Raw genomic sequence first — 15,924 nt, forward strand, 5'->3', positions numbered from 1 at the left:
TTTCGCTAATATTTGGGAAGTTTTCTATGTCGGGTATGTTCAATGTAATTTTTGTGTCACTACCACTAGTAAAAACATATCTTATTTGGTGTAAAATTTGTCAGCTATGCTCTATTGTTTCATACATTTAGGAAAATGTTCCAGTTTTAACCCTAAACAGGTAGACAGGATTTGATAATAATATGGGATTTCATAACTTCTATTTAAAAGAAAATTAAATACGATTTCACATATGAAAACAACACACTGCTGTTTTTTTTCATTAGATCAGCATTTAATTTTTTATCCTCTACTTTTTTTCTCTATTTTTTGCTTCATTTTATTCATCCTTTTCATATTCTTCTTCTTCTCAATTTCTTCTACTTATACTCATTCTCTTCTTAATTCTACTTCAACTCATTCTCTTCTCCTACTTCTGCTCATTCTCTTCAACATATTCTCTTCTTCTCGTCTTCTTCTTTTTTTTCCTTCGCCCCTCTTTTACTTTTTCTTTTACATCATCATCTGCTTCTTCTTCTGCTACATCTTCTTATTCTTATTCGTATTCCAAATGCATGAAAAATATTTTTTAAGCTAGAAGGAGGTAATAAAATGTTTTTGTAACCATTGATTGTTTTCGTTATTCTATATTTTATACTTCTTTTTTTTCTTCCTTTTCATATTCTTCTACTTCTTCTACTTCTACTCTTCTTAATTCTACTTCAACTCTTTTCCTTCTACTCCTTCAACTCATTCTCTTCTCCTATTTCTGCTCATTCTCTATAACTCATTCTCTCTTTGTTTTCTTCTTTTTTTTTTCCTTCGCCCTTCTTCTGCTTTTTCTTCTACACCATCATCTTCTTTCTCTTTTCCTACATCTTCTTATTCTAATTCCGAATGCATGAAAGATATTTTTTTACGTTGAAGCAGTAAATAAACTGTTTTTTAAACCATTGATTGTTTTGCATTTTCTTAGAGCTGGAAGAGAAATATCCATTTTATAAATTATTTGTCCCCCAGAGAGACCTCAAAGCAGGAAATTTTGAAATGAACTATCTAATGGAACGAGTGGTGGATAGCAAACGAACAGTCATTTTACTCACTAAGTAAGTGTCATTCTCTTAACTATTTTTAGCCTAAATTCAATCAATATAAAAGCAGTTTAACACAGTGAGATCAGCTGTCCGTGTGGTTGTTGGATAAGTAGTTTAAGCACTTTGCTGGAGAAAATTAAAGTAATTGGAAATAATAAGAAGCTTGATCAAAACTTTAGTTTGCTAGTTATAGATGGGGATGAGGTTCATGCACTTGTCTCAATGATATGATATAGGTAAAGCCATGATCCACTTAGCTTAAAGACTTTTACTACCATTTTTTCTCATTTAGGGATCTGCTATTTGTTTAAGTTTAACGCACTACAAAAGTTAAAAAGTAATTAAATAAAAAAATATTTACATTTATGAATACTTAAATGAACTATGCTTTAAATTTATTATCTGATAAAATAATTAAAATTCCTTAATAACCAATAAATTTAATAATTGAAGGAACTGTTTTCTTTATCGAAACAAAAAGGTAAAAAAAAATGTTTTATTCCTAGAGATCATTCTTACAAATGTAGAAAGGGCAACTTGATAGACTTTAAGTGATAACAAAATTCATGTTTTAAAATTTGATTCTAGGTTTAGAAAATTAATTTTATTTACCACTCCATAAAACTAATTTATATATATATATATATATATATATATATATATATATATATATATATATATATATATATATATATATATATATATATATATATATATATATATATATATATATATATATATATATATATATATATACAGGGTGGTCCTAAAATATATGCCAAAAATGTAAAGGTAGATAGAGGGGACCTAAATCAGCATATCGTATAGGATTGTGTGTGCGGTAATGCCGCCTTAAGCCGGTAGGGAGCGCTGATGGCTGCGGCTTACAAAAGCGCTTGGTAGCTGGATTCATCATTTCCCGCACGAATCTGAAACATCACGCATCGTTTCACCAATGTGGAGCTTGCTGACATGCATTTCATGTATGTGGCTGCTCAAGGAAACTGTTCAGAAGATGTACAGGGAGCGATTCCCGGATAGAAATCAGCCGGATCGTCGAACGCACAAGTGGATAGTTTTATGCTTCCAGGCACTGGAAGATATCGCAGAACTCCTGCAGTGGAAGCCAGAATACTAAACACAGTAGAGAATAATCCTTCGACAAGCTCGAGAGCTGTAGGACGTGCGTTGTGTGTGAGCCATCAAATTATTTTGAGAACTTTACATGAAGACGGAATGCATCCGTATCATTTACAGAGAGTGCAAGCAATGACCCCTGACGATTATCTTCCACGTCTCTACTTTGCTCGTTGATACCTACAGCAGACGGCAGCCAATCCAACCTTTCCAGCAGATGTTTTATTTACTGATGAGGTCGGGTGTGTTTAACATCCGTAATTCTCACCTGTGGGCTCATGGCAACCCATATGGCACAATAGCACACGCGTACCAAGAAAGGTTTTCCATTAAAGTTTGGGCAGGCACTGTGCACAATAACTTAGTAGGACCGTACATTATACCTAGTCGTGTAACTAGCCATACATACAACATCTTCCTACAGGAGGTTTTACCCTAACTTCTGGTAGATATTCCTCCAGCTGTTCGCAGACGAATGTGGTTCCAGCACGATGGAGTCCCAGCTCACTTCAATCGGAACGTCAGGAATCACCTGGACGCTGTCTACGGTCAGCATTGAACTGGTGTGTGCTATCCAGTTTCCTGGTCAACACGTTCTCCTGATTTAACCTGCTTGGAATTTTTCCTTTGGGGTCATATTAAAAACCTGGTGTACGAGAATACGTCATATCTGAAGAAGATGTGTGTGTGTGTGTGTGTGTGTGTGTGTGTGTGTGTGTGTGCGTGTGCGTGTGCGTGTGCGTGTGCGTGTGTGTGTGTGTGTGTGTGTGTGTGTGTGTGTGTGTGTGTGTGTGTGTGTGTGTGTGTGTGTGTGTGTGTGTGTGTGTGTGTGTGTGTGTGTGTGTGTGTGTGTGTGTGTGTGTGTGTAACAACCACTGCATTTATTAAATCTCAATTCACTAGTATATGAAACCTGTTGACACAATTTTACAATAAGTACCTATATATGGATGAAAACTGACAGGTTTGGTAGCCTAATTAAATTTATAATTAAGGTTTATTCTTTTTTAAAACACACAACTTAATTGTTTCATTTTATTTTGAAAAATGCAGAAAAAGAAATAGTCTGCATTGAATCTGATGTCTGATTCTATTCTTGGATAGGCACTATCTGAGAAACGAGTTCTGCATGGAGATATTTAGAGTGGCATTTGCGAATTCATTGGAGAAGAAATTGCATCGGATCATCCTTGTGAAGTTTGGACCCCTTCCTCCCCAGAAAGAGATGGATCAGAGTCTGAAGCTAGTGATGGAATTTTCAAGGTGTCTCAAGTTCAGACAAAAGTTATTCTGGGAAATGTTGCGATACGAAATGCCTGAAAAAAGTTCGAATATTAATGATTATGAACTGCTAGATGACCAACCTGATGATGTGCCTTTGATACAAGAACTCTAAATACGTCGAGAAATTTTAGCTTAATAAATTTAACCTTTGATGGATCTATAATTTTATTTTTTCATAACTAAAATATATAAAAATTGCAGTTTGTGAGAAACATTGAAATATGCAGTCAGAAAAAAATTAAACATTATGAATTTATTCAGTTAATACATTTTGAATTTATTCAGTTTTGCATTGTAACTCCAGGAGCTCCCATGAGATACATGCTATTTTATTCATGGTAGTTAAAGATACAATTATATTAACTCCGGTTCAGAGGGGGTAGAGTTCAATCCTCGACTCCACTGAGACCCAATGAGTACATGCGATGTACGTGCTCGTAAAATCTGGGGAATCTATCGAACCTATAGTCCTGCTGTCGTTCATTAATCAGTACTATAGAAACAAAGATCTGGAGAAAATTTCTTTCTCTGGAGAAAATTCCCTGCAGATCTATGTGCAGTTTGAGTAGCATCATAAATTGCGATGGCATGTCTTCGGATCATCCTCAGGGATATTTCCCAGACCGTCGACAATAGCTCCTTGTGCAACTCTAGTGCGACGTGAATTAAGCACCTACTTACCTTTCTTAGGGTATCACAAACAAAATCAACGTCAAGAGTTTCACGTATGAAGTATGGTGATGAGATCGCCGAATTCGTATTTCAAAATGTATATGAAACCACGTTGTTCCTAAATTGATATTTTCGCTCTTAAAGAGTGTTTATATAAACCTAAATGATGGAAAGGGAACTAATAAAATTAACTTAAAACTTTCATATAAGCAATTGGAAATTTGTCGTAAATTCTGAATATCACGTTTTAAGTAGTTATAGAAAAAAATTGAATTATTTTAGTTTATTTGATTGCGTTGGGATATGTTTTGCAGTATTGAGCATGTTTTTATTGTGTTGATTAATACGATTTACTAGCTATTTACTTTCTAATTATTTTTTATCCCGTACGAAGAACAAGCATTCGGATAGTTAATAACAAAAAAAATTCATTTCTTAAATTAGTTAATGAATAAAGTGCAGTATAATAAGGACCTCGAGTGAAAATTATGAAGTTTGTTCATACAATTTAAGAAAAATAATAATCCATAAAAAAGAAGAAGAATCATGAAACTTTTTGTTTTGCAAGAAGATGGTGAAAAGTTATGCCCTTTTGCTTTAAAATGAAACAAAAAAATCTAGAGTATTGCGGATATTAATTATAAACTTAATTCATATACTCGTTTAAAATCATTATTATATTTTATAAGTTAAAAAAGTAGCCAAAATAATGCAGAGTTTAGGTTCTAGTAAAAAAGCTTTTGTAAGGAATAAATGTTGTCTCATTTTATCGCCACTACTTTTTAAATTTAAGAGACTTCTCTTTAAATGCCGAAAAAAAATGACTTTTTAACTCTACGAGTTTTATTACTATTATTGTTTACCACCATCCTAGCTAAATATATTATTAAACAATGAGCGAAAAGTTCATTTTTAATATGGCTTTTCCACATTAAGCACTTATTATGCATTTCCTATTTTAATCTCAATTATTTGTCGAGTGACTAACCGCTTTGATCAGCCTAAAAAATGATCGATGGAATCAACATTTGTTTTAAAACTGACATTCTTTAAGCTTATAACAAAAAGTTTCCTTTTGGCATAATTTTTATACGTTGAGGGTTGAAAATATAAAAGGTATACCTTGTATACCTTTGTATACCTTGATAACCTAACCTTGTATACCTAAATGTATACCTTGAAAATGTAAAAAGTATCTAGCAAATTTCTAAGTAGCATTTGTGCATTTTTGTTGAAAGCTCTAAATGAACAAACACCATTTTGTAATAAATAAATTTTAATAATAAGTAGTGATAATACCCTAAAATGAAGGTCTGGACAACATGATATGATGGTAATAGGAAATAAAGATTCATGAATTTCTAAACAATCGTTTCGTAAGAAGGCATATATGTATTTCTACTGTAGTCTGAGACAGATAAGGATCTGACATTTATTTTTTATTGAAGTTAATTTATACATCTTCTTTTTTGAGTAAGGAGAAAAATAAAATGTCATGCTTACCAGAATCAACTTTTCTTCTTCAGAATCAGATATTATTGTTTTAAATAAAGACATGTCAAATATGATGTATTAAAATATGTAATAAGCTTAATATCACCTATATTATAAATCAATCATTAAAAGGATTACTGAAATCACATCTAAAGTACAAGTACCAGAATTATTTTCAAACTCTAAAAAGGCTATTTACGTTTTTTTTTATTTTGCTGCTTAACAATCTAGTGTTCTGTCTTTTAACTACATACGGAAGAGTGACACAGTTGTTTCCTATCTGCCTAAATGTACAGAGAAATGTTGATTGATAAATAACATTACTCCATTTGTCCAAGCTAATAATTTTGTCCGCACTAGCCCCCTCTTCCCAGTATAATATTGCTCATTGTACTTCTGAACTAATTAACATGTATTGAGAGAACTCTTCTTAAATAAAAGAACGTTCTGCTTTCTGGCTCGTATTGTAATTACTTTGGCCAATATATATATATATATATATATATATATATATATATATATATATATATATATATATATATATATATATATATATATATATATATATATATATATATATATATATATATATATATATATATATATATATATATTAGTTTTTTTATATATTTCTCTTACACGGCGACAAAAAAAGCCTCATTACAACATATAGCGCTTTTAAAAACGGAAACTGAAATAACCAGAGAGAGCATAAGCTAGACAGAAGTGAGTAGTCTTTGTCGATAGATCTCTACTTTAGTATTTTGTCGAAAGCGCTTTTTTTCACGAATTTATATATTACGAATTTATTTGACGTTTTTTTATTTATATCACGAATTTATTTGTTTTACTAGAATTTATTTCTTTATGCAGGTTTTTCATTGCAATTCACTTATTTAAATTTTTAATAGACTTAATTATAGCCAAAATTTTAACCTTTTTAACGAGATATCAATTTTAGAAATTTTATCTTAAGATTTTATACTATATAGCACATTTCTAATAGGTTTAACGAATTACATTTATTTGAATTCAAATTTATTTTAATGACTTAGTATTTACTAAAAAGATGTAATTTTTTTTTAAAAAAAAAAGTTGTTATATGGATTTGAATGATTGTTAGGAATTCTTAGAATTTTGTGCATTTGCAATTTACCTAAGTTAGTAGCGAGTGAAGCGAGCAGGGGCCCCCACCAGGGGGGAGGTGGGTGCACGATGCGCCCACTTAAAGCTTGGGGGGGGGGGAATTTTTACACTAAATAAAACGAATAGTTTGGGGGGAATTTAGAATTAGCCCGAGAATGCGCCCAAGAATTTGGGGGGGGGGGTGGGAGCCACTGGAAGCGAGCTTGGTTTACGAAGCAAACCATATAAAATTGCGTAGCAATTTTCGGGGGTTGGCGAGCGTCAGCGAGCAGGGGGCGCAGCCCACTAGTGTATTCTAAACTAATAACTTTCTTTCTTCTTACAGAGTATCGATTTGAGATATAAATTATTGACAACAATACCTTAACATCTTTTCTGCAATTTGGAAAATTTAAATAGTGTTAATCTGAAAAGAAATCGTATCAGGAATGTTACAAAATGGTTTTCTGGAAATAATCGTTTGGAGCATATCGATTTAAGTAACAACTTAATCGAATCTTGCGATTATACATTTCATTCGATGCAATTTTAATCTCCGCCGGTATTCACCTTGTCGAGGTGAGTGGATTTGCGTGCTCCAACAACCCAGAGAGCTATGCCGGCGGTAGCGTATCCACCATGGAGCTAGGAGTAAGTGGAGAAGACACTCCCATTAGCCCACTCCTTTCAAAGTGAAGCAACCGCGAAAGTTTTCCGCCATCTTACTTGCTGCGTCTCGTTGTGCGCTCATACATCTTTCTATTTCTAGTTAATCCATGCTTTTTAACGAAGCTTGGAGGGCGGTTTTGAAGGGTTCTTAATTTGATTTAAAGTGTCGAGTTTAGTCTTTTAAGTTAAATAAGAGATCCATCAATCCAAGCTTTCTCCATTTTTATTTAGCCGTTAGAATTTTCGTATTTCTAACTTTTAGAAAAAACATTTCAACTTGACAGAATTTTTAAAACAAATGGAATTCTTGGTAAAGTTAATATTAGGTCAAGTTCCTTTAACAATCACTATGCACTTTTCAAGACAATTTCAAGAAGATAAAAAAGTTTATTTTCTAGAAATTTAAAATTTGTATTACTCTGATAGTTTTAATTCATAGGTCCATAAAGTCGGGTAATTAATTATTTTAAGAAAAGTAAAGAAAAAAAATATTAGGTAGTTATGAATGTGTTGCATCCATGGAGCTATCTCCAAGCTGAATATAGAAATAAATTGAATACCACAATATTGAAAGATGTTTATTGTTAAAGAATGATTTCAGAAAGTGAAATACATAAATTTATACAAATTTCTCTTGCTCAAAATAAATCTATACATATGAAGATTTATACTTTGAGAGTTTTATGAATACTTAAATAGGACATTTTTAATTGCATACAAAGTAAATCAATTTTAAAAAAAATATGTCAAAATGTTTATTAAAGAAAAGGAAAAATATGTTACAGATTAATAAAATATTATCACAGTATTCTAGTGATTATTGAAAAAAAAATTCTTAAACCTGAGCAAAGGCACATTGAAAAATCTAGAAACAGATCCTTAAATATATACATATATTTTGTTTATAAATTGAACATAGCTGCTTTCAAAATTATTAAATTTGAAAGAAAAAAAAATTACCTTAGGGATTAGAAAATTCTATGCATTAAAAAAAACTATAATAATAATATACATATACATTGAGAGAGAAACATGTTCAATGCTTTCAATGAAGGTATGTACGTTTAATGTATACAACAAACAGCAACTAACAATTTCCTTAGAGGGGTGCATTGAACTTTATATATCCAGAAAAAGATTCTTAAATGTAGAGAAAAACACATTTAATGTTTTCAATGAAGGTATACAACAAAAACATTTAGAAAAAAAAATACTTTAACTTGGTGAATTTTTAAAACGAAAGTAGATCTATTTCATTTCACAATCGCTATGTATTTATCAATACAACCTAAAAAATATAATTAAATTTATTAAGAATTGTAAAATTTCAACCACCCTGAGAGTTTTATAAGTTCAAACTTAATAATTATTATACTAGTAAAAGTAGATAAAGTTATTACGTTAAGAAAAATTAGAATATAAAGAACAAGCTCTGAGCGGTTATGAATATGTCACATCCATAGAGCTAACTCATAGCTCAATATAGAAAATAAAATTGAATACCACAATATTGAAAGATATAAAAAAAGAATTTCAGAAAGTGCAATACATAATTTAAGTTCATTTCTCTTGCTAAAAATTAGTCTATACAAATCCATATTAATATACCTAAATAATTCATACTATGAAAATTTTATGAATACTTAAAATATGACATTTTTAATTGATTACTAAGTAAATTAGTTAAAAAAAATTTTGTCAAAATATTTCTTAAAAACAAATAAAAATTAGAGATTGAGAAAATATTATCACAGTATTCTAGTGACTAACTCAAAATATCTTAGCCCTGAGAGCAATAAACAATTTCTTTAAAAAGGTTTAACTTCACAAATCCTTAAATATTGTATATATATATATATATATATATATATATATATATATATATATATATATATATATTTAAAGCAGCTTTAGCGCTTGATATTATCTACTATTACCTTACTTCCGTTTTCTTTTTGTTTCCGTTTTTTGTTCGGTTTTGCTTTTATTGTGCTATGTTATAGTGATCATATTTAAAGCAGCTTTAGCCCTTAATATTATCTACTATTAGCTTACTTTCGTTTTCTTTTTGTTTCCGTTTTCAGTTCGTCTTCTAATTTTTTGTGTTTAGGGCATTGCTCTTTGAGCCTAATATTTGGATTTCAGCAGCAATAATGATTTGGCTCCTGCTAAAAATCAATTCAAAACGAGTAAATCCTGTTTTTTTTTTCTTTTTTTCTTTTTTTTTTTTAAATAATTGTTTTAATTATCAAATTTTTTAATTACAAACTTTAAATTATCCTGTATTATATTATTACCTTGCGCGCATCCATTTTCGGGCCCACCCAAGGTAACTAACAAATTAGACGCGCTTCAGTTTTGCAGTAAGAACGTGCCATAAGTTATCACTTTATTTATGCTTCTGTTTTCATATATTGTAATCTGGCAATCTTATTACGAAAATATTATAAATCATTCTTGAAAGATTCCAGTACGAGTAAGTTCATTTAATTCGCTCCTCACCATGTAGATTTCCATTCGTGTACTGTTCTCTAATCTCTTTACATTTTATTTTCAGTTTTTTGCTTGATATATTTCTTTGTTTTTCCATACATATTTTTTACTTAATGTGTTCCAATTTCGTTTAAAATTTTTTTGAGTGCTCCTCACACTGTTGTATTGATATATTTTGCTCTGGCTATATTAATACAATATTAGAAAGCACTCCTCTTGCGGATATAATCGTGTGAGCTGATGAAGAGATTATATCTTTTCTTAGTTTTGTTTTCCAAATTTTAATTTTTTTTTTTTTTTTTTTTTTTTGCGGTATTAAAAATTATGTTTTTTAAATACTTTTAAAAAATTATTGTAAATAATTTTCTTCTCTTGTCTTTATTTTTTTTCTCAATTTTTTAGCTTATTTTATGAGTTCTATATACTTGCAGCTTATGCGCAGTTAATAAAACTTATTAATTATTTTCGTTTTTCTTTTTTTTTTGTGCTTTGTTATAGTGATCATATTTAAAGCAGCTTTAGCGCTTGATATTATCTACTATTATCTACTATTACCTTACTTCCGTTTTCTTTTTGTTTCCGTTTTTTGTTCGGTTTTGTTTTTATTGTGCTATATATATATATATATATATATATATATATATATATATATATATATATATATATATATATATATATATATATATATATATATATATATATATATATTCTCTATAAATAGGAAATTGATTATTGCTAAATTTAAAATAAATCACTTTGATTTAAAAAAGGTCTTTGTTTAGGGATTAGAAAACCCTACTCTTTAATAAAAAGTATTATTATTTTTTTTTAGGAGAAATACATTAAATGAAGGTATAGAACAAAAACTATCAATACCTTAACATTAAGCAAAAACTACATCACTATAAAGCTTAGAATAAATGTATATATAATCATGGAGTACTTTATTATTATCTAATATTATATGCAATCACTAGTATATAATATTAGATTTTTAATAAATTTAATTTTTTTTTATCTATTTCATATTTGGAATGCAATGGGATACTTACTGGTTTTAAAAAATATCAATTTAATCAAAAATATTAATTAAAAAATATAAATTTTCAGATGAATAACTTCGACAGTAATAAATAAAACTACAGCTGAAATTTTTATAAAGTAACATAAAATCTTAAGATGCAAGAAGTCATAATTAAAATAATATAATTAAAATAATAAGAAGTCTAAGAAAAAATAATATGACAAAGTAAGACTACTTGAATAACGAATAAAATAAAAATGATAATGACTGTCCGAACATACGACAATTCTAGCATAAACGAGCTACAACTGCCAATGTTTTGAAGTATGTAAGATGGCCGACGGTTAATTTCGCGGTTAACATTGCCGAGCTTTCGGCTTCACGAATTTCTGCTAGTGTCTCCTCCATCTACTCCTAGCTCCATGGTATCCACTGATAGTGTCTCCCATGCAGAACAGGATCTTCGTTGGATAGGAGTCGGACTAAGAGGAAAAGGAAGGCAAAACAAACATGATTATTAAAGTTGCAATTAAAGCACAAATTAGAAAATTACTTTCCCACTTTAAAAAACATATTTTTTTAATTTGCTAATTTATCAGGTGCTTTATCATATCTCGAAAGCTATATACTTAGGACTGTTCCCCAAAATAGAAGCTACACGTATCAGACATTCTCAAAAAAGCCGAAGCTGCATTTCAAACATTAAAACCCCTGCTGAACAGTGAAAGTAAAATGGCACTTAACACAAAAAGACATATTTACCTCATGTGTATAAGACTAATTCTGCGTTATGCATCCCCAGCCTGGGGTCCTCTAACAAACAATCAAAGAAAAAGAATCAGAATTTTTGAGCACAAAATACTTAGACGAATGACCGGGGCACCTTGGTTTGTTCGAAACAATACTTTATATAACGACCTAAAAATCGATAAAATTGACCAATATTTATTTAAATTAAACGTTTCCTTTCTTAAAGGCGCTAAAGACTGTAACACCTGCAACTTCAATAAACTATTAGACTTGGACATTATAGAAAGTAATGCAAATTTGAGTCCGATAACCACATTCTTTCTCAGCGATTGCGTATTATCAAAATATTACAACCGATAGTTTTAATATTATCACCCTTACCATAGACAAACTATGCACTCTGCACCTGAGAAGCCCGACTACCGGGGGGAGGCGAGGGAGTGCATAGGGAGTCTTCCCCACTTGTAAAATAATTGTAAATATTTTTCTCCTTTTATTTTATTATTTTTTTAACGTTTTTTTATGTATCCCAGTGCGACTTAACATGTAAATACTTATCCCAGATTTTATTTTAATAGTAAAATGTTTCCAATTGGGACATAATTTATTTAACCCCAACACCACCCATCACTTCATCCTTATAAATATTACTTTAGATGAAGGAGCAGATATCCCCCTGGGATAGGCACTCCGATAAAACTGTATCAGTCAGTTTATCATATCACTACATATGAAAATTAATAACAAATGAAGAAAATTACCATCTAACTAGGATTTTGAAATAACCCATCAGCTGTTATGAAATCGTTCTTGTCCAATTTGACCAAACGTAAACTAGGGCACGGATCAAATGTTTTATTATCTAAACTACTCAGCCTATTGCTCGTTAGAATAATCGATTGGAGTTTTAGATCACCCAAAAAAGCACTGCCCAATAGTGAACTTATTCTGTTTTGAGACAATTAGAGGTTTACAAGTTCAGACATTGATAGAAGTTCAGTTGTAATCTCAGTTAATTTACAGTCCGCAATTTCAAGTGTTTTTAAATTCTTGATTCTACTAATGGCACTAGGAATTCTACAAAATTCTGTTTGAGAAAGAATTAGTTTAGTCAATGAACTAGTATGTGTGAAGGTCTTGTCTTCTATACTTTGAAGAGGGCATCAAATATTTAACTCAGATCTACTGTATTTAGAAAATCCGTTATTTTTAGCGTTTTTTGTAGATTTGGCATTCTGGCCACTGTTCTATTCCCAAGGAGATATCGACCTTTATTTAACTCACTTCTAACAGCAGCAGCTTTGGTTACAATGTCTCCAAACTGTCCAGATATCAAAACTCTTGCTAGTGGTGAACAAGTTTGGCTTTCATCTTATGGTTGTTGTACCCACACAGTTTCGCCAGTAAACATATCTGGAGTCATATATTTTCGGCATATTACATCAAGTGTTGCACCTGAATCACGAAGTATTATCATTATAAATCCATTTACTTTCGCCATAAGAGTATACGGAGTTAGTAATTGGTCTTCTTGTCCTTGTCTTGTCAAGGATCTCTTCCAGCTTTGTAGATGAGATTATTTATTGACCAAATATCTATAAAATGCTTATGCACTTCATTAGAAACTCTTCGTTTAGTTTGATAGGTAACCATTAGTTCCAACAAGGTTTCAAAATCTTTTATTCCTAATCCTTGAATCCATTCATTTAGGTAGTTCCTTCTACGTACGGCTCTTGGCATGATGAAGCCATTCTGTATCAACCATACGCAAAGGAATAATTTAAAAACGAATTCTTTTAGACAATTATCGAACTTTTTTGGTGCTGAATAAATTTGAACCTTAATTTTTCTGAACTTAGCTGAAACCATTTCATTAAAATTTCTTTATCGTGATCATAGTTGTAAGTTTGTTCTTCAGATTCTCTTGCTATTTATTTTGCTGTATCAGGTGAACGAAAAGATAATATATGGGTAACCCACTCTTCTTTTGGAATTTCTGCTCGTTTTGTTTAACGCACAGAAATAACTAAGAGACTAAATTGATCTTTATGGGGATCCAAATTCTGCAATTACTTGTGGATATCCAACGTATTTCGCTGTGCAGTACCAATAATTCGATTTGAAGGATCACTTAATTGGGAACTAAGTCTTAATTTCTCTAGTTCAAATTGACGTTCTTCTTGTTTCTTCCGTTCTTGGAGTTTTTTTCCCCTCCTCTTTTTCTTCTTGGCGTATTCTTTCTTCTTTTTCTTTTTCTTCTTGACTTTTCCATTCTTGGCGGGATTTTTCTTCCTCTTCAATACGATTTTCTTCAATTATCAACTCACACACAGTAACATTGCCAGTGACAGTTTTTTCCAACTCCTCACATAATTTGACTAAATCACACTTCTTTGCTCGTCCCAAGAGAATATTACACAATTCCTTTAAAAGCAAACGGTAAGTTAATCCCGCCGATGCCACCAATTAAATATAGCTGTAACAAATCAAGATATATTAAGAAACTGTTTTTTTTATGAAAAAAACACATTTATTTAAAACCACACATAAATGAACAAAATTAAAGTACCAGTAACGGGTTAGTAATAACATTGAAGAAAAAGAATATAAAAACTCGTAACTGATTTGTATAAACATCAAAATCAACAACTTTCTTCTAAAAAAATCAACAACTCTCTGTTGTTCTAAAAATTGTCTCATGCTTTTATTTTTAATTTATCTTTTTATATGTTTTGTTTCTTTTATTCATGCGTTTGTTGGCCAGATATTTTTTAATATTTTTAGACTTTATAACTCCTCTCCCCTGGGAAGAGCTTTTCCAATGCATTATGTTACAATCCAAACATTTCACTTTTAAAACTAAATTTTCTAATTGTCAATTTAAATGCAACATACAATTTTTATATTAGAAGTGTTGTAAAATATTAAACTTTAAAACTTAAAATTACTAAATTATTTTTAGATTCTTCCAGTAAACATTAGTAGACAATTCGCTTGTAACTTAATTTAGACATCAAATTAAAATGACAAGCTAACTCATTATCAGTCAACAGCGTATGGGCAATTAAAAGACAAGTTAACTCGTTACCGATCAACAACGCGTTTAAAAATCGTGAGGGCCGCCAACGCCACTGTTTTGGGAGTTCAACTTAACGTTAAAATTCACGTAAAACCTTTTGACTTAAAACTCGAAACTAAGAAGATGTGTAGAAAAATGCACAAGGAATTTGAGAGAATTAAGAAAGTTAAGATTCGACTATCAGTTCGATAATTATGAGCTGTTTAACTGAAAGTAAAAAAAAGAAAGATCTATGTTTGTCGATCCCGCTGATATGCAACTACAAAATTGAAATTAGGACGTACTGAAAGAGCCATTTTGAATTATAAACTTAAAAAGAAATTTATTTAAATTGTTCAAAAGTTATTGCAATTTTAAGTGCTTTTTTGTGATTGTTTTCACTTTTTTTGCTTTAAATAAAGATTATTTATTCACTGTTATCTTAAAAATTATCTCTCTTTAAATTATCAGTTTATTTGCTCGCATCTGACTTGCTGTCAAAAGTACCAAAAAATGAACAAATAAAATGGACATAAGAGAAAGAAATTCAATGTTGCCTGATATAAATCATAACGCTAATATAAATTTTTTTCATAAGAAAAATACGTAAATATCTCAAGGAAGTAAGAAACCGTTCGCAGTTTCAACTGTTATACAATATAGGGTTATTTTTATAGATTGCTAAAAAGTAAAATTACTTCTTATTGTATCTCACATTCAATATTCCTAAGTTTGAATATTTATTTTCAAATACATTCGATTATTTTTAAATTCATCTTGTTACGATTAACATCTTAACAAAATTTTCTTACATAAAATTTCAATAACAATAGTTTTCATAATCTAAAAGTGGAAGGTTTAAATTTTTGAAAAATTTAAATTTTTGAAGGGAAAAAACTAAAGTGAATGAGAGGCTATTATGAGGGTTGGTAAGCGAAATGAGCAGGGAGCATAACTTCCTTGTATTATGAAATTCCTGCAAGGAAAACATATTGGCAAAAATTATTTATGGACAATTTTGTTCGAAACTAAGAAAAAGTAGAACAGTGGGCATCTCAATCCTGACCTTCTTCCTCATGTATTTGTCATCTATAATGCTAAGGAGGGAAGTTCCGGGCAATTCCGTATGTACTTTTACTATGTTA

At 30.4% G+C, this 15,924-nt stretch overlaps 1 protein-coding gene across 1 annotated transcript; it reads left to right on the top strand.

Annotated features, from left to right (window-relative positions):
* Nucleotides 1-928: 928 nt before the first annotated feature.
* Nucleotides 929-3,645, top strand: LOC147808705 (toll-like receptor Tollo). Its single transcript, XM_087165224.1, has 2 exons — nt 929-1,085; nt 3,315-3,645. The coding sequence occupies exons 1-2, from the start codon at nt 1,027-1,029 to the stop codon at nt 3,604-3,606; spliced, it is 351 nt and encodes a 116-aa protein (XP_087021350.1). The 5' UTR covers nt 929-1,026; the 3' UTR covers nt 3,607-3,645.
* Nucleotides 3,646-15,924: the final 12,279 nt, after the last annotated feature.

The sequence above is a fragment of the Parasteatoda tepidariorum genome, chromosome 5 (assembly GCF_982258835.1).
Source record: "Parasteatoda tepidariorum strain Cologne lab strain chromosome 5, Ptep-v5.0, whole genome shotgun sequence".
Lineage (NCBI taxonomy): Eukaryota > Metazoa > Arthropoda > Arachnida > Araneae > Theridiidae > Parasteatoda > Parasteatoda tepidariorum.